Consider the following 25658-nt stretch of genomic DNA (forward strand, 5'->3'; position numbering starts at 1 on the left):
TTATATGTTCCTCTAGAAGGTGATGGGTAGAACACTGGGTTTGGAGTCAGGACAATATGGATTCTAATAATAATTTATAAAATAAAAAAATAAAAAATGACTACTTTGCTATAAGCACTGCTAAATATTTTACAAATATTACTTCATCCAATCTTCCTACCAACCCTGGAAGATGGATGCTTCTATTATTAGCCACATTTTACAGGAAAGGAAACTAAGGCAAACAGGTTAAATGACTTGCCTTCTGTTTGTGTATGTACCCCCACACACAAACATTTTATATATATATATATATATGTACATTTGGGTGAAGGGGAGTTGGTGAGGTAATTAGGGTTAAGAGGCTTGACCAAGGTCACATAGCTAATGTCTAAGTCTGGATCTGAACTCAAGTCCTCCTGACTCCAGGGCTGGTATTCTATCCACTGTGCCACCTACCTGCCCCTATGATGTCTGTTGATGGTGGGAATCCCCTGTTGATATAGATGTCTTTGTCCTCCATGTATTCTTATGCACATGCTGCCTATATGCTTAGATATTTTGTCATGTGTGACATACCAGCAATAACTCATTAAGGGAAAAAAAAACTAATTGTCTAGCCTTTATTATATTGTTCAATTGTGTCTAACTCTGTGACCCCATGGACTTTCCGTGGGTTTTCTTGGCAAAGATGCTAGAGTGGTGTGCCATTTCTTCCTCAATATGTCCTCATTTTAGAGATGAGGAACTGAGGCAAATAGGGAGTCCCAAATGAGGTCCTATAGATAGTAAGTGTCTAAGACTAGATTTGAACTTAGATCCTCCTGACTCCAGATCAGTGATCTATCAGCTGCACAATCAAATCTCCTTTATACTGGTGCACTAAGGTTCCATAGATTAATGCTATAAAGGATCTTTGAAGACATCTAGTCCCTTTTAAATAGGAAAAAGAAGCCCAGAAGATTTATGATTTTTCTCAAGGTCACATTTAACTGGAAACCTGAATGTGATGGACATGAATGGAGTCAAAAGAACTAGGTTCTGATCTTGCCTCAGATACTTAATGAGCCATGTGGTCATGGGTAAGCCACCCTACATTTATCAAATCTCAACTTCCAACTTTATAAAATAGGAATGGGAGTTCCAGTCTCATAAGAGTTATTGTGAGCCTCAAATGAGGTGAGGGAAGTACAAATTTAAAGTAATACATAAATACCAAACATTATTACAAAATACAGAAAGAAAATTTGGAATGTAGAGGTAATCTCCTTGAAAATAAGTAGGACTGGGCGACTAGGTGGTGCAGTGGATAGAGCACGGCCTTGGAGTCAGGAGTACCTGGGTTCAAATGCGAGCTCAGACACTTAATAATTACCTAGCTGTGTGGCCTTGGGCAAGACACTTAGCCCCATTTGCCTTGCAAAAAAAAAAAAACCTTAAAAAAAATAAGGAGGATTTTGATTTCTTTAGTTTTTATGATATAGCAGACTTGTAGGTTAAATGGAATTGTTGAAATTAAACAAGCAAACAAACCAAAAAATCCTCCATTGACTTCCATTTGATCAACACCACCCAAATTCCTTACTTGCATCCTTACAACTTCCTTCCCTGGGATCCATGTTTTGAAATTCAAAATTGTTGAAAACCAAGCAGTGACCTCTGTATTTACCATCCATCCTATATTGTCCTTCCACCTAGGGAAATGAAACAGAACAAAGAATTACAGAAAATCATACTCCCATTAGGGTTCCATCATGTAAGTCCTAAACAACCACCCATATGGTTCATGCATCTTTGTAGGGAAGGGGGAAAATGGGGCAAGAGAAGAGGAAGGGGAGGGCAGCAGTTTTTCATCACAATTTTAAAAGTATTGTTTTCCTTCTTAAACCAAACAAGTGACTCTTGGGTTCCTAAAACCTAGTGAGGATGGTCAGAGATTATGACAACTTTCTACAGTCTATCCTAATGGTAAATCATTATCAGGTCATTTATGATTGATTCTAAAGTATTTCAAGATAGGATTTTTAACCAGCGTTCTGTGAACTTAATTTGTTGGGTTTTTTAAATTTATGATCACTGTATTTCAATGTAACTGATTTCCTTAGTAATTTTATGTAGTTTGATTTAATAACTGAAAAATATTTTTCTGAAAAGAAATCTATAGTTTCCACTGAACTGCCAATCATGTTAAGAACCATTGCCTTTGAGACTAGAACTCTGAATGATAAGTATTCAGTTTTGCTAAACATCACTCCCACTTTCTCTTGGAAATTTCAAACTTTACAGGGTACCTTCTTCTGTACTTCAACTGTGGGCACTACCTTGCTAGGTCAAGATCAAGGGTCCTTTCTTCCCCCAAGACTAAGATATTACTCCTAAGTTACGGGGATTTTCTTTGGTTAGTTAAACTCAGTAAAATCTCTATTCTTTTTATAAAAGTTCCAAGACAAAGGGATTCTCTGCTTAGTACTGTCTTCATATTTGTAGTTAGGTCACCTCTAAATGTCTTAGCCACGATCAAAATATTTATAAATACTGAGGTTTTTTTTACTCAAAAACACCTTCATTATGCAGGTGAGCCTCAGAGCAGTCATTAATGTCATTATCACTTTATCTTTTTTTTAATTTTATTTATTTAAGGCAATGGGGTCAAGTAACTTGCCCAAGGTCACAGAACTAGGCAATTATTAAGCATCTGAGGCTGGATTTGAATTTAGGTCCTCCTGACTCCAGAGCTAGTGCTCTATTCACTGTGCCATTTAACTGCCCCCAAGTCATTATCACTTCAGAGACCCAAGTATATTATACATCAAACCTTACTTAATAATAAAATCAGTTCCCCATGAAACCACACTTTCTAGATACAAGAGTTATCTAGGCACTCTGGTTTCATTCATTTATACCATGACTAAAGTTTTTAATCTTTTCTTAACCTTCAGATTTCTATAGGATTTTGACTTTGCATTTATTCTTTGCTGCTACAATTTAATTGGCTTAATAATAGTTTGAGTAATGACCTAAAACATAATGTTTTGTTCTATAAATGGCAGTTAAAAGCATCAATAAATTCCTTTAATTTTTAAAAGAAATAAAACATTAATTCAGCTTAGATCAATGTATATCATGGAAACATACCCCCTTCTGTGGGGGGGGGGTGGAGGGAGGGAAGCAAGATTAGGGGGGAAATTGTAAAATTCAAAATAAATAAAATCTTTCTAAAAAGACATAAAATATTACATAGCAAAATTTTTAAAAAGTGCTTCAGTGGCCTTGTTTTCCTTATTTTTGTTTTTCCTTCCTTCATACCTTTCTTCCCTCATTTCTTTATGCTTTCTTTGGTTCTTCTTCCTTTACTTCTTTTTTTCTTCTATCCTTCCTTCCTTCTGTTCTTTATTTTTCTTCCTTCCTTCCTTTCTTTGTGCTTCTAACTTTCTTGGCAAAAATACTGGAGTAGTTTTCCATTTCCTTTTCCCAAATCACTTTACAGATGAGGAAACTGAGGTGAACAGGATAAAATGACAGAGAGAGAAAGGAAAGAGAAAGAGAGAGAGAAAAAGAGAGAGAGAGAGAGAAATGCAGAGAGAGAGAAAGAGAGAGAAGAAAGTAGGAAAGAGAGAGAGAGTGAAAAAGGGAAGAAGGAAAAAAGGAGAGAGAAAGGGAAAAGTTTATATTTCCATCCATTGATATTATGTGGTTTTAATCCCTTGATATATCTTCAAATCCAGGGGTCACACTTTTTTGTGACCCTCTATTCCTCCAACAAGTGCTGTTTCCAAGTAATTCCTCTTTCTCTATCTAGAAGGCAAGACTCTAGGATCCTCTTTTCTCTACAGGAAGACAGAACTACCCTTTTCTTACTAAAAAAAATTTGCTCAAATCTTTGTTTGGATTTACTAGAGAAGCAAAACTCCAGTTAGTTTCCCTTTTTTTCTGTCTAATAGATAATGATTTGAGAATTCCCATTACTTGACTACATTTCCCATCTCTGGGACCTTGTGATTAGAAACATGTCCTATTGCAACATATGTTGACTACAACTTCTCTAAGTGACTCACTACAGGAAATCTATGAAATTCAGAATACACAAATATATTGAATTAAAGAGGTAACGTATATAGCTACCTGGAATAAAAAGAATAATATAGTATATATAATATGATATAATATGACATGACATATCATAGGATAACCTAAAAAATATGTGACAATATATTATATAGCTATAATATAAACTATATGAAATATCAGTAAAAAGATCACTTCCTTTAGAATCACAGGGCCTGTATTTGAATATCCCCTCTGCCACTTACTACTTGACCTTCAATTTAACTACTGTGAACTTGAACAATTAACTTAGATCCCAGGTCAGGAATTTTTCAGCATTGACTGGGCTAAGTGTTCCCAGCATCTCCCTGGTTTATTTCCTTTGTATTGGAAGCCAGTCTTGAAGGAGAGTCACATTTGCTTTCAAGGTCTGGTCCAGTTTTCCTTGCAACCTCTTGTCCTGGACCTATTGTCCCCATAGTTCTGCAGCAGCCCATAGATCTTCCATGGCCTGGGAAAGGGAAGTTGATTGATCTGGCCCATCTATCTTGCTCCTCTGCAGGGCTAGAGGTGAGGATTGAAGAACAATAAGAGAAAATGGACAGGGACGGCTAGGTGGAGCAGTGGATGAAGCAGTGGATAGAGCACCGACCCTGGAGTCAGGAATACATGAGCTCAAATCCAGCCCCAGACACTTAATAATTACCTAGCTGTGTGGCCTTGGGCAAGTCACTTAATCCCATTGCCTTGCAGAAAAAAAAAAACCCTAAAAAAAAAGAGGAAATAGACATGACCCAGACAATGGTATCCTGTATACAGAGCTAGAATCCAAGAGATACACATCTACTGATTTTCCAAGAAAAAGAATCACAGCAATGAGTTCAGGATCATGTCAACAAATGATATAATAGCTAACATTTATATAGCTCCCACCATGTGCGAGGCACATTTCAATTATTTCATCATTTGACTTTTACAATAATCCTGGGAGATTATTATTCCTATTTCATAGATGAAGAAGTTGAGGCAAACAGAGGTTAAGTGATTTACCAAAGATCCCACAACTAATAAGTATCAGAAACTAGATTTGAACTCAGATCCTTCTGGCTCCAGATCCAGCACTCTAGCTACTGTGCCACCTAATTGCTTTAAGATAGCTAAGAAGGGCCATAGTTCACTGGCATCCAGATGATATAGTAAGTCCAATAATTTAATCATGCCAATGATGTGAGAAAGAACTCAAGACAGAGAGGTTCACCCAGAAGCAACAGGACGTCAGTAAGAAGATAATGTAAATACAGGTTCAAAAGGCAAGAACTGCCAAATATCCTCATCTAAGGAGCAATTTATTTCATTCTTTTTGCTGAAGTGTGGGGTTCCTGCTCAGAATTCAATGTGGGTTTGTACCTACCCTTTGGGGAGGGGGGATGAGTAGGTGGTGAACTGTAGATCTGTGATGGGGTAACAACTCCTTTCCCTACTGTAAGACATGATCCTCTGTTGGGCTTTTAAAACCTTGGTCCTTCCTAACTTTCCAGTCATCTTAAGCTAGGCAATTAGGTTGCATATTGTATATAGCCTTGGACCTGAAGTCAGGAAGACTTATCTTCCAAGTTCAAATCTGGCCTCAGATGCTTACTAGCTGCATGACTCTGGGCATTTCATCCTATTTGCCTCAGTTTCCTCATCTATAAAGTGGGATGGAGAAGGAAACAGTGACCTACTCCAATATCTTTATCAAGAAAACCCTGAAATAAGGTCACAAAGAGTCAGAAATGACAGAAAAGAAAAAAAATATTGAATACTTTTTCCCCTTCAATGTATTCTCAAAATCCAGGCTTCCTTGCAGCTCCTCACCCCATTTTCCAATTCTGTACATTTTTACCAGCTGCTCCCCATGACTGGATTGTTCTCGCTCCTCATCTCTATCTCCTCACTTCCTTGAATTTTTCCCCCAAGTCTGAACTAAGATCCCACCTTCTGAAAAAAGCTTTCCCAAAGTCCTTTAATGAGGACAGGAGTTTGAAAGTAGTCCTAGATTCTTGATTCTTACTAGCCCTGTGACCTTAGAAAGGTCCCTTAACCCTGATTGCCTTGTATCCATTGGCTCTGGAAAAGAAAACTAAGCTAGTAATTTAGCACAGTACTCCCCTCACTCAAATCCAACTCACATGCTTGTCATGGTGTCACCTCCCTGATGTTGTGGTCCTCTTCAAAAATGAAGAACAAACAATAATGTGCTTGTCCCTTCCCTCTGAAATTATTGCCAATTTAACCTCCTATGTCATGTTTGTACATAGCTGCTTGTTTTATGAGATTATGAGCTCCTTGAGAGCAGAGACTGTATTTTACTTTCTTTCTATCCCCCTGTACTTTTAATCAGTGCTTGGTGATGTGCTTAGAAAGGCAGCCCATGTCCTACTGAAGGTTTTTTGCTATCAATAACAATCAACATCTTTTCTTCATTCATTTCAGAAAAAGAATAGCAAAATTAGACAGTTCCTGAGTTGAAAACATTAAGAAAATACATGCACAAATTATTACTGAGGACTAGAAATCATGGATGACTAAATCAGAAAAGTATTTAAGAAAGTATTCAGACCTTCATGTTCTTCTCAGCAGAGGCCTCAGTAGTTCCTGTTGCAACACTTAACTTGTTCTCCTCTAGAAAACAAATAATACACATCTTTGAATCTTTGCTTTTTCCTGAATGGGACTAAAAGTACATTCCAAATGGGTCTCCTAAAGCAGAGCTATAGGGCACAGAACACTGAGCCCTGAAGTCAGAAAGAGCTGAGTTCAAATTCAACCTCAGATAATTGTGTGATGCTGGGAAAGTCACTTAACCTCTGTCTACTTCTGTTTCCTTAATTTAAAAAGGGAATAATAATAATAATAATAATAATAATAATAGCACCTCCTTATCAACAAGGATTGTTGTAAGAATAAATGGAATAATATTTAATATACTCTTTGAAAACTTAAAAACACTATAGAGATATTTTGTTCAATCAGTTCAGTTGTGTTCAACTCTTCAGGACTCTATCTGGGGGTTTTTGGGCAAAGATCCTGAAGGGGTTGCCATTTCCTTCTCTAGCCCATTTTACAGATGAGAAATCTGAGGCAAACAGGATGAAGTGACTTCCATGGTCACACGGTATCTGAAGCAAAGTTTAAACTCAGGATGATGAGTCTTTCTTACTCTAGGCCTACCATTATTATTATTATTATTTTAGTCATTTAATAAGAAGTTACTTAAGGCATACTGTGCTTCATGCTTATAAAGCTTTAGGATTAAAAATATTTCTTTTTCTTTTTGGCAGCTCCAGGCTACAATAACATAGCAGCCACTCCCCAACCTGATGGGGAGACAGGTGCTAAGTATACCTCTCTTATCATAACCAACATTAGAAATAAATAACCACTACCATAGCCACAGCAGAAATTTTTGCCTATAGCAAAAGCAGCATTACAATACATTTGATTCCCATAAAATATTTCTAACTATTTAACTTGAAATAAATTATTTCTATTAATTTTATTATTTCTATATATTTTGAAGGATCACAGGTATTTTCAGCAACCTTGGACAAAACCCTAATGATTCAACCCTCTAAATGGATTTGGCTATTATGACAAGTCAGACAGAGCTTTCAGATAGATATGGGACCCTAGAATTCAAAATATAGTCTTGTCTTTCTGCTCTAATGTTCTTCCAGACAAAAAGAATGAGGAAAGGGGTGGGGAAGGGAGGGGAATAAAAGATTGGGAGAAAGAGGATGAAAGGAAGAAGGGGGGGGGGATAGAGGAGGAGGCCAAGATGCCAGAATTGTAGGAAACAACAGCAAGTTCCCCTTCACAAAATTCCTCCAAACACCTAGAAAATGCACCAATCTGAATCCTCATGGGAAAATCCAGAAAACTTCACAGGAAATGCTTTGTCCTGTCCAGGTCAGGTGGGTCTTCAGTCACTGAGGATGGGTGTGATTAAGTTGACTTGGGATCACATAAGCCCAGGGAGAGACTGTGCACCAAGAAAAGACCCAACACTCAAACAGGAGGTTCCACCAGACCCATTTTGAGACACAGAAACTAGCAGCTTTGTTGCCCTCTACAAAGAAGTCCGCTAAGTGTCTCAATGGATAGAGCATGGCCTAAGACACTTAGCTGTGTGATCCTAGGCAAATCACTTAACCCTGATTGCCTCCAAAAAAATAATAAAGAAAAAAAAGAAAAAGAAAACCCCAGATGAAGAACTGGCCATTAATGAACAACAACAACCCAGTTTAAGTCATAGCAATAGAACAGACTGAGAAGGGAACCTTGACTGACCATGGGGTGAAGGATGAGAATTAGGGGTAGCATTCAGGATTGGGAGGTGCTGTGTTATGTATGGAGAAACAAGGAAGTTCAGAAATCAGCAACTGCAACTGTAACCGCAGCAGGAGTGTGCCTCAGAAAAGGCTCGAAGCTTCATTTCCAGAATCTAGACTGACCAGTCTCTGGCAGGAATCCCAGACCAAAAGAGAGTCTACAATCAGTACTCTGAACTAATAGTTTTTCAGCTGGCTGACAGGGTTAGTCTTGAAGCAGCCTACTGGTGCTCAGAACCAAATCTGGGTGAGGAACTTGCAACTTAGACCAAGGGGACAACATTCAGACTTTGCCCAGTATCAGAACACATGGGGAGCACTGAAAGTTTGCAAGTCACCAGACTGGCCCTTATATCCTGAATAGCACAACACTCACCGTATCTTAAGAAAGCAAAAGCAGACAAGCATAGACCTTGCAGTCGGAAGTGCCACAGAACCCACCCCTAAATAAAGTCCAAAGTCAGGAAATAGGTTAGAAGAATGAGCAAACAAATAAAGCACCTTACCATTATCATTACTGTGGACATGTATATCATGCCTACTCCTATGGTTGTTCTCACAACAACCCTGCAAAAAGTAGGTCTATTGTTATCCTCATTTTACAGTTGAAAAAACTGAGACAAAAAAAGTTAAAATGACTTTCCCAAGGTCACCCAGCTAATAGACAAATAGTCAATAGACAAATTTGAACTCAGTTCTTCCCAACACAAAATTCAATATTCTATTCACTAAGTCAGGGAAGTTTAACCTCCCTGAAGTCAGGGAAATTTAAGAAATAAATCCAAAAGAAGACTCCAAAACATCTTAAAGCAAAGCGTCAGAGAGTTTGGATACAAGTTCAGCTAGAATGACTGGAAGAGATGAAACAAAAACTTTTAAAAATTTTTAAATATTTTTATAAACAGACAATGCTTTACAGAAAAAAAGTGAAGGAAAAATAAGAGTTATGAGAGAAAGAATTGGAAAGGAAATTAACAGCTTAGCACAGAGGTACAAAACCTTTCTCAATTAACAAACTCCCTTAAAATGGGAATGAACTAAATAGAAGCCAATCACTCCATGAGGCAACAAAAAAATCAAAACAAAGACAAAAGACAATTAGAGAGAAGAAAATGACGGCGTCTCATAGCAAAAATGACTACAAAGAGGAAAAAATATTGAACACTATGACCAGGAAAAAGAACCTAGACATCCTATTTTAAGAAATATTAAAACTGCCCAGATCTCTTAGACCGAAAGGACACAAAATGGTCACCTCCTGAAAGAATCTCCAAATGAAAACTCGCAACTACAATAACAAGGGCAAATCAGAGTAAAGCAAGGAGCCAAAAAAAAAGTGTTGAAGAATCACTATCAGAATCTCACAAGATTTAGTGTATGATTTATAAAGAAATGGAAAGTTTGGAATATGGATAATTTTGGAATATGATATTCTAGAAATCAAAGGATATTGACTTACAGTCAATAACTTTACCAAGCAAAAGAGATTGTAATACTACAAAGGAAAAAATGGATTTTTTAAAGAAATAGAGGATTTCCAAGCATTCCTAATGCTGAATAGAAACTCAAGCACAGGATTTAAGAAAAATGGAATGGAAACAATGTAAAGACTAACAGACTGCCTTCTGTGGGGGGGAGGAAGCGAGATTAGGGGGAAAAATTGTAAAATTCAAAATAAATAAATTTTTTTAAAAAGGAAAACTATAAAAAAGATAAAAAATGATAAAGGACTAAGCAAGGATAAATTGCTTATATTCAAATATAGGAATATGATACATGTATCCCTTCTAAAATCATCTTCAGGGCTAAAAGAAGGACTCCAATAATACAAGGTCTAGCAGGAATTCTCCTTTTCCTCAATGATCTTAACAAAAGACTGGGGGGGGGGGGGAAAGGGCAGCTAAGCAGCATAGTAAATAGAACAACAGCCTTACAATCAGGAGGACCTGAGTTCAAATCCAGCCTCAGACCCTTACTTAGCTATGTGATCCTGGGCAATCACTTAACCCTGATTGTCTCAATGTTGCCCCCCCAAAAAAAAAATAAGAAAGAAAAAATAGAAAAGGGAAGTGGAATAGATTGGGTGTGGGTCAGAGGGAGAGAGGGAAAGGATGATTTTTTTTAAAAATTTTATTTTTTTAATTTGAGGCAATGGTGTTAAGAGTGACTTGCCCAAGGTCACACAGCTAGGCAATTATTATCTGAGTACAAATTTGAATTCAGGGCCTCCTGACTCCAAGGCTGGTGCTCTACCCATTGTAGAGCCCCAAGGGAAAGGATGATTAAGGAAAATTGTCTCACAAAATCAGGGGACATAATTAGATTTCTATACAAACAAGGAGGAAGGAATAGAGGGGAGAAACTATCACAAGCAACACTCATATAAACTGGTCAAAAAAAAGGGAAAAATACACATACAAAATTGGATGCAAAAATACATTCTACTCAACAGAAAAAAAAATAGGAGGGAAAGGGAAGAAAAAATGAGAGGGAATGAGAAAGTAAATTAAGGAAGGAATTAAAAGGAAGGAATTAATCCCAAATAAAACAAATTCTAAGTATGTATAAAAGTTTGCAGCTTTTTTTTGAAATCACAAAGATAGGAATATGAGGAGGGGGGTGCCTATAAACTAGGGAAGCAATGAGATGCTTATGTTCTCAATGTGAAAAGATGGATTTTGGCTAGTTAAAACAAAATTTTTTTAAAGTGAAAAAATGTTTTTTAGAAAAATCAATAATAGAATCAGGGTAAGGAATAAAGGGGTAAGGAGAAGGAGTCAAAAGTCACAATTTAAAAGGAATTTTTAATTTAAAAAACCCTCCCTGCTTCAAAATTAAACTTTGTTTGGTTAAGGGATCTTGTGCATTTGACAAGGGTTGTTTTGTTACTTGCTGCTGCAAGAGACTCCCAGACTCCTCCAGAAAAGAATATAGTAAAGAAATCAAATGCAATCAATAAAAATAATCTAAAACTGTTGTTTAGAGCTGCTGCTAAGGTCTTAACTGTCTACTTTGTGACATTAACCAGCTGTATCTCATGGGTTCAAAATATTTTTCTCTCCTCCATACAGTCCTTCAGTAAAATTCACCATTTTGCTGGCACATATTTCTAGCAGAATTATCTTTGTTGCTCCCACAACACAAGGCTTTACAAAGTAGGAGTTTATGGAATGAATGGTTATTTAATGAATGAATGAGTAAATGAATGAAAAGCATAGTTTTGTACATACATGGCCTCAGAATTCTACTAATACCACCCCTGCTGACTTCCTCATTCTTCCCTTTCTTCCCTCTGAAAACAACAAATCTTTCCAAAAATTGCTGAAGGAAGAATTGTGAGCTCATTTCGATCATCCATCTGACTGATTGATAATGGAATCAAAATTGTGATGAGAATAACAGGGTAATAGAAGCTCATAAACTATACCACTAGAAAAGAAACCCTGGTCCCACCCCCAGCCCTTTACCCTGAGGAGACATAATAGTCACATTCTTGGAGCTCAACCTGTCAGTCTAAGTGTTAGTTGGGATAGCACCTTAGGATATGTGTTACATATAAATTAAACATTACTTTTAGAGGATCAGAGATTTTAAGCAGGTAAGGATGCTAGGGATCAAGAAATGCAATCCCCTCAATTTACAGATAAAAAAACCAAGGTCCAGGTGGATGCTATGATTTGCCCAGGGTCACAAAGAATGAGCATGTCTGAGAAAGGATCTAAATACAGGTTAGAGTACAGGCTTGGATATAAATGCTGACATATGTTTTCAATAGTTCCTCCCTCCCATCTTATTTCAAAGGGTATTTACCAAGTTTTTTATATAGAACTTAAAGTTCATTTGACTTTTAACTTTAGAGTTTGACAGCACTCTTATTTGAATTGCTAAAAGAGGAAAATATTTTGGATGAAGGGTAAAAGTTTTCAAATGTCAAATTTCTCTTCCCTCTCCCTCTCTCCGTCCCTATTTTGGGAACATATGGAGAAAAGAACTCAGAGGAAAACAATTCTGTGACATGTGTCAAAGGTACATTTTTATTCCTGGCTATGTCCAGTTATCCAATTATGCTACCATAACAGGAAATAGAATTGTATAGTTAATCTGGAACTCTCCACTAAAAAAGATAGTTTGGGAGGAAGTGAGTCTGAGGCCACAGAGGTAGAAATCAATACAACTGGTCATTGAATTTGGAACTATGGGGGCTCCCTTATGCTCAATCAACAATCAACCAGCATTTATTAGTTAATATGTACCAGAGGTAGTACTGCTACTCCTTATTGATATATCCTCTGGCACTTCATTCCTTGCACCTCAGTTTTCTCAGTTGTAAACTTCGTCTTAAGTTCAATAAAACTCTTATTTAGTTATTTAGTTATTATATATATTACTGTTCAATTGGGGGTTTTTTCCTCTCAGTTTTATTCATTTCACCTTAAATTTTTAGTATTTTAAATTTAGTGTTTAATCGGGGTTTCTAATTTGTTCTTTTTCTAGTTTGTTTTTTTTATTGTATGTCCAATTCCTTAGTCCACTCTTTCTCTTGATGTAAGCATTGAAGATAAAAATTTTCATCTAATCATTGCTTTTACTGTATCCCATAAATTTTGATATGTTGTCTCATTATTGTCATTTTCTTTAATGAAATTAATTGTTCTACTTTTTTTTTCTTTAATCCACTCATTCTTTAACATTAGGCTATTTAATCTCCAATTAAATTTTCCTTGGTTCTTTACTAATTATAGCTTTTATTTCATTATAATCCCAAAAAACACTTCTAATATTTCTGCCTTTAATGATAAAATGTTTATGTCCGAATATAAGGTCAATTTTTGTAAAAGTACATGAACCACTGAGAAAAAGATGTATTTCATTCTATTTCCATTCACTTCTCTCCATATATCTATCATATCTAGTTTTTTAAAATTCTATTTACTTCTTTAACTTCTTTCTTATTTATTTTTTGGATATATTTATCTAGCTCTGAAAGGTGAAGATTAAAATCCCTTACTATTATAGTTATTATTATCTATTGCCATCTATATTTCATTTAACTTTTCTTTTAGAAATTTAGATGGTATATTATTTGATGCATATAGGTTTAGTGCTGATATTACTTCATTATCTATGGTACATTTTATCAAAAAGCTGTCACCATATTTATCTCTTTTAATTAAATCTATTTTAGCCATAATTGCTACCCCTGCTTTTTTTTGGGGGGGGGGTTGTAAGGCAAATGGGGTTAGGTGGCTTGCCCAAGGCCACACAGCTAGGTAATTATTAAGTGTCTGAGACCGGATTTGAACCCAAGTACTCCTTACTCCAGGGCCAGTGCTTTATCCACTACACCACCTAGCCGCCCCCTACCCCTGCTTTTTGCATCAGCTGAAGCATAAAAACTTCTCCTCCAACCATCCATTTTCTTGTAAATAATATGTAGTTGAATTCTGATTTTTTATTCCTTCTGTAATCATTTATATTTTATTGGTGAGTTTATTCCATTCATATTTAAAGTTATAATTACTATTTTTGAATTTCTCTATACCTTATTTTACTCACAATTTTTTATTTATAGATAAAATTAAAGCAATTAAAAGTTATTTTGCCCAATTATATTCCAATAATTTAACAATTTAAGTGAAATGGAAAAATATTTACAAGAATAAAAATTGTTTCTAGTTAGCAGAAGAGGAAATAAAATATCTAAATAGATCTAGTTAAGAAAAAATTAAACAGGTCATAAATGAGCTTCATAGAGAAAAGCACTAGAAACAGATGGTTTTACAGGAAAATTCTATCAAACATTTAAAGATCAATTAATTTCAATATAAAATAAATTATTTGGAATAATTGATAAAGAAGGGATTCTACCAAACTCCTTTTCTGAAACAAATATGGTACTGATTAAACTAGGAAGAGTAGAAAGTAAATTATAGAACAATTTTTTAATGAATATATATACAAAAGTCCTAAATAAAATACTAGCTGAAAGATTTCAACAATATACTATAAAAATTATATATTATGATAAAGTAAGATTTAAACCTGGAATGCAGGGATGGTTTAACATAAGGAAAACTATTAGCATAATTTATTGTATCAATAAAAACTTTTAAAAATCATGATTATATCAACATATGCATAAAAAAGCTTTGATAAATTTCAACAATCATTTCTATTTAAAACATTTGAAAGTATTGACATAAATTGATTTTTGTTTAAATTAATTTTAAAAAATCATTTATCCAGAATCAGCAAGCATTATTTGTAAGGGATTAAACTAGAAGCCTTCCCAGTAAGATCAGGTATAAAATAAGGATGTTCATTGTCACCAATATTATTCAATATTGTATTGAAAATTCTAACAATAACAATAAGAGAAGTTCTATGACCCTCTGAATACAAAAGTCTTGGTTTCCACATTACCTACAATGCAGCATAAGATATTATCCACAACAGAGTTCACTATTTAGAATACATCCAAGATTTGATACAAGCTCAAACTTGGTGACTTACCTTTCTCCTCTTTATATTGTTCGATCCTTTTTATGAGATTTTTTGATAAAGGTTTGCATACTTTCTCCAGCATCTCAAGATTATTCTCACTTAAAAGTTCATTTTTCTCCATATATTTCAAAAGACTTAAAAAATTCTGAAAGAAAATCAACATTAGTATATGAACTAACATCAAAGTTTGTCTTTATCTAGGCTACTTCAGTCACAAGCATGTGGGGAAAAGTTTGGGGAAGTAATTTAAAACTATGCTAAGAATTTTTGGTCTCAGATATATCATGAGTTAAATAGGAAAGAGGAAAATGGACAAGATGTCAGCAGGTAGGCAGAAGGTTGAAGTAGTAAAGACAATAGAAAGTGTTAGCACAATCAGGGAGTCTGTACAACTTAGCAGATTGAATGCTACATTATACTTAGGCAGCAGATAAAAACAAGGAGAGTCGAAAGATATGAGCTGGTTTCATAGTTTTGGGCTGGCTTCTATATTACAATGCTGTTTGCTGAGCAAGTTTTTTTTGAAAGAGGAAGAGATAGGAAGAAGGCAGGTAAGAAGCTGTTTTTTTTTTTTTTGCAAGGCAATGGGGCTATAAGTGGCTTGCCCAAGACCACGCAGCTAGGTAATTATTATGCGTCTGGGGCCAGACTTGAACTCAGGTACTCCTGACTCCAGGGCCAGTGCTCTGTCCACTGCGCCACCTAGATGCCCTGGGTAAGAAGCTTTTGCAGAGGAATCCCATGAATAGACAACCTACATAAGCAGAAACAGAAGTGGTAAAGAATTAGAAAAATGGTCTGTTTCCCCACTTACCTTTAAAGTCTTTGGGCTCTCCTTATACATGAGGAATTTGATAGAGTCAAAATCATCCATAGTGATTTCCTCATTTAGGTTGTAAAGCATTTTTCTGCAACATGAATTCAATGCCATTAGTTATAATATAACTCTGTGGTCATAACAGTTTATTTTTGTTCAGTTATTTTTCAGTCATGTTGAACTCTTTGTGACCCTATTTGGGATTTTCTTGGCAAAGATGCCAGTATGGTTTGCCATTTCCTTCTCAAGCATATTTTACAGATGAGGAAACTGAGGCAAAGAGGGTTAAGTGACCAGTCCCAGACCCAGAGTCATACAGGTAGTAAATGTCTGAGGCCAGACTTGAACTCAGGAGGATGTCTTTCTGACTCTAAGCCCAGCAGTTTATACACAGAGAGGAATCCTTTGTATCTCCCTTTATTTCCCTCATCCCTCTGCTAATGGGTTCAATTGATATGAAATTGAGAAAAGGCATAATCTAGACTAAAGAAGGTTCAAGTGGGCCTGATCTGATAGCAAATATAAGATGCCTGAGTCTATTCCAAAGATTCTTATCTAAAATTTTCAGTACAGGATCATCCTCACAAATTCTCTGTAGGGAGAACCAGTGAGTACTACCAGGGAGACCATAAGTTGTTTGAAGGCAGAGAGAGAACCTTATCAGAAGTTTGCATTCTTCTCCTCTCCCCTTACTTTGGGCCCATCCTTGCCAGGTCCAGGGCTCTATACATAACAGGTACCCAAATGACAATAAATGTCTGTTTAAATGACTTTCAAAATTCTAGTGTATATACTTAGGATCTTTAAATCTAGAGAGTTGGTGCATGAGTTAAGTACACAACAATGCCTGGATATATGTTTAGCTTTTTGTCATAAATAAAATCCTCCAGTTTGATGGTTCAGGTAAATATGAAGGTCTGAGATACATCACTTTCTCTGGAACTTACATTATGATAATATTTAAAATTATATATGCCGAGAGATATTCTGAAGACGGTCTGCCTTTTATGTTCCCAACTCTTCTCTAGATTTTGCTATCAAAGAATGTACTGAAAGACCAACAAAGCAGACAAGATATGTAGATAGTTCCCTCCTTCCCCTAGAAACAAGGCTTTTTTTTTTTTTGGTCTCTTTTCACTAGGCTTTAGATGCTTATTATTCCCCCCAAAATTAAAATGATATAGAAACACCAGTCAGCAATACAGAGAATAAATCTATTACTGTGAAGAAAGACTCAGGCACACGTTTAAGGATAGAGATTCTATTAAATCAATAATTATCTACAACTTTACATAAATTGATAAGAAGCTATGTCCTGATACTTTCATTTGGTAAAAACCAATGATTCAGTTAGAGGTTTGAACTAGATGTGAATAAAGTCTAACCATCTTTACTCAATTAATCAGTCATAGGCTTTTAGCATAATCTTTTAAAATTATTATTTTGAATTTTTCCCCTCTAATTTCAGTGCCCTAGGGCAAGTCACTGTTATTTTGCCCTAGTTACAACTCTGTGAATAAAAAAACCCAAGGTGAGTGGAAATGTAAGAAGTGTAATTCCCCTCAAATCAATCTAAATCACAGAAACCTTACCTATATGAGGATATTCTCCCTTTGGAAGAAATTTCTTTCAGTACTTTTTCCTTTGTGTACCCAATTATATGTAGTAGATAAGATTGCTTAATTAGGAAGAGGAGCTCTGCCACTATGAAGCAATCTTTATTATTCAACATATCTTCATCCATTAATTTTTCAAACAGTTGGTGAGCTGTCTTTACATCCTCAAGGGTCTTAGGTTTTATAAAATCACTACAAAGAAACTTAAGGTCCTCTAAATCTTCAAGCTCCAGTCCATCATCAATGGAAAGAAGCTTCTGGTGAAATGTGACATCATTGTCATTCTCCATATTGAGGCCAGATCTTAGCACTTACAGTCTAAATTGCAACTTTCTGAAAGAGCAAAAACAAAGAAGACCCTCCAATATAAAACTAGTTTATCTCTTGAGAGAGAGATTAAATAAAGATAAATAAAAATTAAATAAATATATACATATATATATATATATATGTAAACATACACACACACTTATCTTATATCCCTTGTCTCACCAAATAAAATGTAAGCTTTTTGTGGGTAGAAATGCATTTATCTTTGTCTATAACATAGAAGACACTTAAGAAATACTTGTAGTTTAATTCTTATATTTTATTTGATGGCTCTTAAAAAATTCAATAAACAAAATAAAGGTTTGGTGATTTTAAAAAATAAACAAATGACTACCTTTCCTTTCTATCCAATCAAGGAGCATTTCATATACCTTATTTTCCTTGCCCACCAAAGAGAGAGAGAGGAGACACTGAGATTTTCCCACCTTCAAAGGTTACCAAGGATAAAAATTTTATAGTTGAGGAAACTGAGGTAAACAGAGCTAAATGACTTGCCCAAGGGTCATACACCTAGTAAGTGTCTGTTGCTGGATCTCAGGTCTTCCAAACTCCAGGCTCAGTGGTCTATCCACTTTTAAAAGATTAAATGATGATTTACTCAGAAAATCCTAGGATCAGATAAAAATAAATTGAAACAATAAATTCAACAATGTTGCAGGATATAAAATAAGTTCACACAAATTATCAATATTTCCTTACATGTATACAACAAAACTTAGGAGGAAGAGTTAAAAAGATAAATGCCATTTAAAATAACTACAAAAGTTACAGAATATTTGGGAATGTATATATATCAAGATGCACCCAGTTACTATATGAATCAACTATAAAACTTTTTTGGTAGAAATAAAGGTAAATAATTGAAAAAAATCAGTAGTTCATGAGTAGATCAAGTTAATAGAATAAAAATAATATATCTACATTAATTCACATTTAAAATTCTAAACCAATCAAACTACCAAAGGAATATTTTATAGAGTTGGAAAAATAGCAAAAACATCTGGAGAAACAAAAAATTAAGAGTCTCAAGAATAATAATGAAAAAATTGGGAAGGAAGGAGGTCCATCAAAACCATATCTCAAACTGTACTACAAAGTAATATACTCCCTTCTGCCTTCTGACATTGCCACCATTCTAGTGAGACCCATGCCTCAATAGCCTCCTGGCAGCTCTGCCTACCTCAAGTCTCTCCCCATTCTAATCCATTCTTCATTCAGTCATTAAAGTGACTTTTCTAAAGCACAGGTCCAATCGTGTTACCCACCCCTACTCAATAAACTCTAGTGGCTTCTATTGCCATCAGAAGAAAATACAAAATACTCTTAGGTATTCAAACCTCTTCATTACCTAACACACTCCTACATTTCCAGTCTTCTTACACATTAATTTTCTGCATATACTCTTCAATCCAGTGATACTGGCTTCCTAGTTGTTCAACCAACAACACAATTTGTCTCTTAGCTCCAAACATTTTCACTGGCTCTTCCTCATACCCCAAATGCTATCCCTCCTCCACTCTGACTACTGACCTCCTTGGCTTCCATTAAGTCCCAACTGAAATCCCACCTTCTATAAGAAATCTTCCCCTATCTCTCTTAATTACAGTGCTTTCTCTCTTCAAAATATTTCCTATTTTTCTCACAAATAAATTACATATATATATTAATTTGCAAATTGTTTTCTTATTAAATTGTGAGCTCTTTGAGAGCAGGGACTATCTTTGAGCTCTTTTTTTGTATCCCTACTATTTAGCACAGTAGTAGATATTCAATAAATGTTGACTGATTATTGATTTATTAAAGGCAGTTAGTATTAGATTTAAAAAATAGAGAGATAAATTAGACCAGTGGAACAAATTAGTAGAAAACATACAGAAGTAAGTGAACCTAATATCCTAGCATTTGAAAAACTCAAAGATTTCTGTTACTGCAGGAAAGACTCACTATTTGTTAAAAAAAAAAAAAAAAGCTGGAAAAAACTGGACAATAGTCTGGTAGAAATTAGATTTAGATCAATATTTCACATCAGACACCAAGATAAACTCTAAATAACATAAAATATGATATCATAAACAAATTATAGATGCAAAGAAGAAATAACTTTTCAGATGTATGGATAGGGAAGAATGCATGACTAAACTAGCAATGAAGATAATTACACAAGATAAAATGAACAATCATGATTATATAAAAATTTAAAGGTTTTGCATAGAAAAATCTAATAAATTTAAATTAGAAAGGAAAGAAAAAATTGGGAAAATATCTCTACAACTAATTTCTTTATAACAGTCTTATAGCTAAGATGCATAAAGAAATGATACCTGTCACAATTAATATCATCTATCTCCCAGGGTTATTGTGAGGAACCAATATTTTTTGCAAAGTACTTTACAAAACTTAAATGCTAGTTAATATTATCATTCCCCAAGAGATAAATGGTCAAAGGAATTTTGCAAAAGAAGAACCCTTCAGAACAACAAAAATGACAAAAGAAGAAAATGACAAATGGAAAGGCTGTGCAAAAGCAGATATATTAGTGCACTACTGGCAGAATTGTGCATTAATCTAACCATTCTTGAAAGCAATTAGAAACTGCAGTATGCCCAAAACTTTGCTAAATTGTATTTACCACCACTAGACCTACAAAACAATGAGATCAAAGAAAGAGAAGACAGCCCTCTGTACAAAATATAGACCTTTGTACAATAATATTCATAACAGTTCTTTTTGTAGTAGTCTAAAACTGGAAATAAAGGGGTGCCTTTTTATTGGGGAATGGTTAAATAAATCAAAGCATATGAATGTCATAGAATATTATTGTGTCATAGAAACTGACAAAAAGGTCCAGCTCAGTGGAAATTGGAAAGACTTCTATGCAGAGTGAAAAGAGCAGAATGAGAACAATTTATACAAGGACAACAACATTAGAAAGAAAAATGACTTTGAGAGACTCTTTAAAACAATGATCAGAATAATGAAGAACCACGATTCCAAAAGACTGAAGATGAAATACACCTCTCATATCCTTACAAAGAGGTAATAAACTTAAAATGCAAAGAGGCATAGGAGAACTGTTATGCCTTCTTCACTGGGAAAAGAAGAAAATTAATATGATACAAAAAAAAGACAGGAGAAGGAAAAAAATAAACACTCTTCAGATTAGCTGAAAAATACTATGGATATAAAGTTGATAGGATTTGAGAACTGAATGAATGAAAAATAAATGAAAAAGCATTAAGTACTTACTATGAGCCAGAGATTAGACTCAGCTATGGGTATACAATCAGAAAATAAGACAATCTCTGTTGTTCAGAAATACACATTCTAATTAGAGAAAACAATGATATTATTTATTCATCATAGGTATGATGAAAATATTTGATGACCCTTAGAGTGCAACAACAGAGTAAATGGCAATGGCCATGAATCTGGAAAGCATAAGGGAAGGCCCAATAGTCCCTCTATCTTGCTTTAGGGATTGACATTGGACATTATCTGTTTGTCAAGACTAATAATTACAAGAGATTTCAAATATGGGAAATTGGGCAAGAGGACCAGAAGATCTAAACAACAATCTTTCAAAAAGTTGCCCCAATGGAAGCTTCTTTTCCTAATGCAAAAGAATTATTATAATAATAATTGAGGGGCAATCTAAACAAACCTCTTCCAACCTTTTTAGAAAAGGAAAACATATGGGAAATCCTAGAGATCACCCCACCCTAAAAGTGCATCTCAGCTATTTCATCTACTCTGGGTATTTGGCTTGTGAAATCTCTCTTAAAATTGTACACCCTAACAGCAACATGGGGGTGATGATCAATATTAATGGATTTGCTCATTCCATCATTGCAATAATCAGAGACAATTTTAGGGTATCTGTGATGGAGATTGCCATCTATATCCAGAGAGAATTGTGAAGTTAAAACAAAGACCAAAGACCTGCAATTCTTTTTTTTAAAAAAAAAGTTTTCTTATGTACTACATAATTTTCCTGTCTCTAATATTTTGGTTTCTTCTTCAAGGATATTATTCTTCTCTAGACACATTCAATTTTGATCAATGTGTAGCATGGAAACAATGTAAAGATTGTCAAACAGCTTTCTGTGGGGGGCATGGGGGGAGGGAAGGGAGAATGGGGGGAAAATTGTAAAATTCAAAACCTTACAAAAATTATATATATATATATATATATATATATATATATATATAGTGTTGTATATAATTGGAAAACAAATAAAATATTTTTTAAAAAATTAATAAAAAAATAAATCTCTCTATTACTGCCGTTTTCCTGTTTATTGAATCACTACTATTACATACAGAGAACAAAAGATGATAACATTTGATGAATCCCTTGGCTTGGCGTGAAAGGAGAAAGCACCTGCCTCTTTTTCATAAAAAGGTAAAGGGAGGGACTATGGTTGCATGATGTAGTATATATTTGTAAACTTGATCACTGGGTCCTTTCCTAACTGTGTGATTTTGTTAAACTGTTTATTTAAAGGAGAAAATTACTGATGGTAGTGGTGAAGTGAGTTAAAACTAGAGCTGCAAATAATGATTTAAAAACAAAAGAACCAGAAGAAAAATTTTTATAATAATGATGATATTGTAAATATTTATGTCAGGTCTTTTTGAAGTAGAAAAAACTATATGTTAGGAGTATGTCTATTAATTAGTAAATGAGTAAACAAATTATGGCTCTATGAAAGTAATGGAAATGACAAAAGGAAGTTTCAAAAAAACCTGAGAAGACTCATCTGAACAGAGGCTGAAGCAGGCAGAACCAAGAGAATAATTCTTATAATAACACAATTTTAAAATCATAATTTGGTGTGGAGCCAAGATGGTGGTGTGAAGGCAGCATTCCCCAAGAACTCTAATCCCCCAAACCCCAAAAAAACAAAGGATGGCTCTAGTCAAAATTTAGCAGGGCAGAACCCACAGAAAGACTGAGTGATACATTTTCCCAGTCCAAGATAACTTAGAAGTTCCACAGGAAAGATGTGTTTCACCAAGACCAGGGGTTGGAAAAAAAGCCATGGCCTAGCCCAGCCCAGCACAACCCAACACAGCCCAGCCCAGAAATTACCCACAACTGCTTGAAGGGGCTGGGAGAGAACTCTGATGCACCTGGGTGAGTGTGGAGTAAGGAGCACAGCTGCAGAATCTGCAGCAAGAATCTGGAGAAAGCAGCCTGCACCTCCAGAGAGGGTAAGTTAAGTCTGCAGAGATTTCTTTGCTCTCCCTGGGGTAGAACTCTGTTGTTTGCCTACACTCAGACTTCCATACTAAGATAGCTGGATCCCTCCTTATAGCCCCAGGGCAGAGGACAGTGCTGTGGTCATCTTCATATCAAAGCACAGGCTAGAGAGCATAAGACCTTGAAGGAATAAAGGTACTAGTGGGCTGTCCCCCAAAAAAACCCAACAACCCCAAATCCTTGGAAGTGCTGAGGAAATGAGTAAACAACAGAAAAAAGAAGAGTCTGACCATAGAGAATTACTTTAGTCCCATGGAAGATCAAAACACATCCTCAGATGATGACAAAAATTGAAGCTTCTGTATCCAAAAACCTCCAAGAGAAATAGAAAATGGGCTCAGAATATGGATGAGCTCAAAAAAGATTTTGAAAAGCAATTAAGGAAGGTGGAGGAAAAATTGGGAGAAGAAATGAGAGCAAATGCAGAAAAATCATGAAAACCAAATTAAAAGTTTGGTGAAAGATATACAAAAAAAAAATACTAAAGAAAATAATATGTTAAAAACCAGTTTAGGGGTGGCTAGGTGGCACAGTGGATAGAGCACTGGCTCTGGAGTCAGGAGTACCTGAGTGCAAATCCAGCCTCAGACACTTAATAATCACCTAGCTATGTGGCCTTGGACAAGCCACTTAACTCCATTTGCCTTGCTAAAACCTTAAAAAAAAGGAAAAAAAAGTTTAGACTCAATGGAAAAAGCAAAACAAAAGGCAAATGAGGAGAAAAATGCCTTAAAAAGCAGAATTGGCCAGCTGGAAAAGGAGATAAAAAAGCTTTCTCAAGAAAATAACTCCTTCAAATGCAGAATGGAACTAAAGGAAGCTGATGGCTTTGTAAGAAATTAGGAAGAAATAAAACTCTTCCAAAAAAGCCAAAAATTAGAAGAAAATGTGAAATATCTCATTGGAAAAACAACCGACCTCGAAAACAGATCCAGAAGAAACAATTTAAAAATTATTGGACTATCTGAAAGCTATAACCTGGAGGAGAGTCTAGACTTCATTTTTCAAGCAATAATACAGCAAAATTGCCCTGAGAGCCTAGAAGCTGAGGGTAAAAATAGAAATCAAGAGAATTTACCGGTCACCTCCTGAAAGGGATCCAAAAAGAAAAACTTACAGGAATATTATAGCCAAATTCCAAAACTCCCAAATCAAAGAGAAAATTCTAAAAGCTTCCAGAAACAGACAATTCAAATACTGAGGCTCCGTAGTCAGGATTACACAGGATCTGGCAGCATCTACATTAAGGTCTCATAGGGATTTGGAATATGATATTCCAGAAGGCAAAAGATCTTGGTTTACAACAGAGAATCAACTATCCAGCAAAACTGAACATCCTTTTACAGGGGAAAAGATGGACTTTCAATGAAACAGGGGACTTTCAAACTTTCCTATTGAGACAACCAGAGCTGAACGAAAAGTTTGATCTCCAAGTACAGGATGCTGGTGAAACGTAGAGGGAGTGGAAGAGAGGGACTAACTATGAGGAACTTGATAATGTTGAACTATTTGAATTCCTTCATGGGAAGAAGATATTGATGACTCATATGAACTTTCTCATTTATAAGAGCTGTTAGAAGGAGCAAATATAGACAGGATATAGGAAGGAGTGGAATATAATGGTATGATGTGGTAAAGGGATGGAGTCGATGGGCGATGGGGGAAAATACTGGGAGTAAAGAAAAGGAGATGAAGAAGAAGCTGAGAGATTTCACATAAGAGTCAAGAAAAAGCTTTTTCAATGGAGGGGAGGAGGGAAGGAAAGGGGCAATGAGTGAGACTTCATTCTCATGGGAAATGGCTCAGGGAGGAAATGACATACACAATTAATAGGGTAAGGAAATCTGTCTTTCCCTGGAGAAGGATGGGAGGAAAGGAACTGGATGAAGGGAAATGGGGGGAGGGAAGGGGAGAATAGGTGAGAGAAGAGAGGGAAGATCGGGGGAGAGGGTACTCAGATACAACACACTTTTGGACAGTGCCAGGATGAAAGAGAGAGAGAAAATAGAATAAATGAGAGTGGGGAGGAATAGAGTGAAGGGAAATACAGCTAGTAATAGCAACTGAGGGAAAAATATTGAAGCAACTTCTCTGGTGGACTTATGATAAAGAAAGCAACTCACCCCAGAGAAAGAGCCATTGAAATCTGAACACAAACTAAAGTACATTTTTTTTCCCTCTCTCTATTCCTGAGGTTTTCCATCTTCTTGGGAGGGAGGGGGTTTATGTTTATTCTTATGTTTACTCTTATAACATTCAACTTACATCAATGTAAGGCATGGAAACAATGTAGAGACTGTCAGGCAGCCTTTTGTGGGGGAAGGGAGGGGGGGGGGGAATTGTAGAATTCAGAGCCTTGCAAAAAAATGATGGATACATATTACTATTGTATATAATTGGAAAAAAATAAAATGTTAAAATCATAATTTATTTTTTCATTAAATGAAAAATATCTATTTTCTCCCTTTCATCCCCTCTTACTAAACCAAAGAAAGAAAAACAAAACCCTTGTAACAAATCTGTATAATTAAGCAAACAAATTTCTGCATAAGCCACATTAAAAAAAAATGTTAGTTTCATTCCATACCTTGAATCCATCACCTCCCTGTCAAAAGGTGGGTAGGTTTAGCCCTCTGAAATCAATATTGGTCCTAGTTTTCTGAGCTAATTTTGAAAGTTTTAGAACTCAGATCAATATAGAAACTAATTTCTAATCCAAAAGATGTTATTCA

General features: G+C 35.4%; 1 protein-coding gene across 3 annotated transcripts in view; it reads right to left on the minus strand.

Annotated features, from left to right (window-relative positions):
* The window catches only part of LOC141491077 (caspase-10-like), a 38962-nt gene that overhangs the window by 7646 nt on the left and 5658 nt on the right, over positions 1–25658 (minus strand). For 2 of the 3 annotated variants that reach the window (XM_074191660.1, XM_074191658.1), the window contains 6 exons: positions 18172–18271; positions 17310–17666; positions 15715–15808; positions 14910–15045; positions 6626–6687; positions 1565–1673 (listed from right to left, as the gene is read on the minus strand). In XM_074191660.1, the coding sequence (XP_074047761.1) occupies positions 1565–1673; positions 6626–6687; positions 14910–15045; positions 15715–15808; positions 17310–17623 (715 nt within the window). In that variant the 5' untranslated portion in view covers positions 17624–17666; positions 18172–18271. The remainder of the gene's footprint in view (positions 1–1564; positions 1674–6625; positions 6688–14909; positions 15046–15714; positions 15809–17309; positions 17667–18171; positions 18272–25658) is intronic. The other variant, XM_074191659.1, reaches the window with a different exon arrangement.

This window comes from Macrotis lagotis, chromosome 6 (genome assembly GCF_037893015.1).
Source record: "Macrotis lagotis isolate mMagLag1 chromosome 6, bilby.v1.9.chrom.fasta, whole genome shotgun sequence".
Lineage (NCBI taxonomy): Eukaryota > Metazoa > Chordata > Mammalia > Peramelemorphia > Peramelidae > Macrotis > Macrotis lagotis.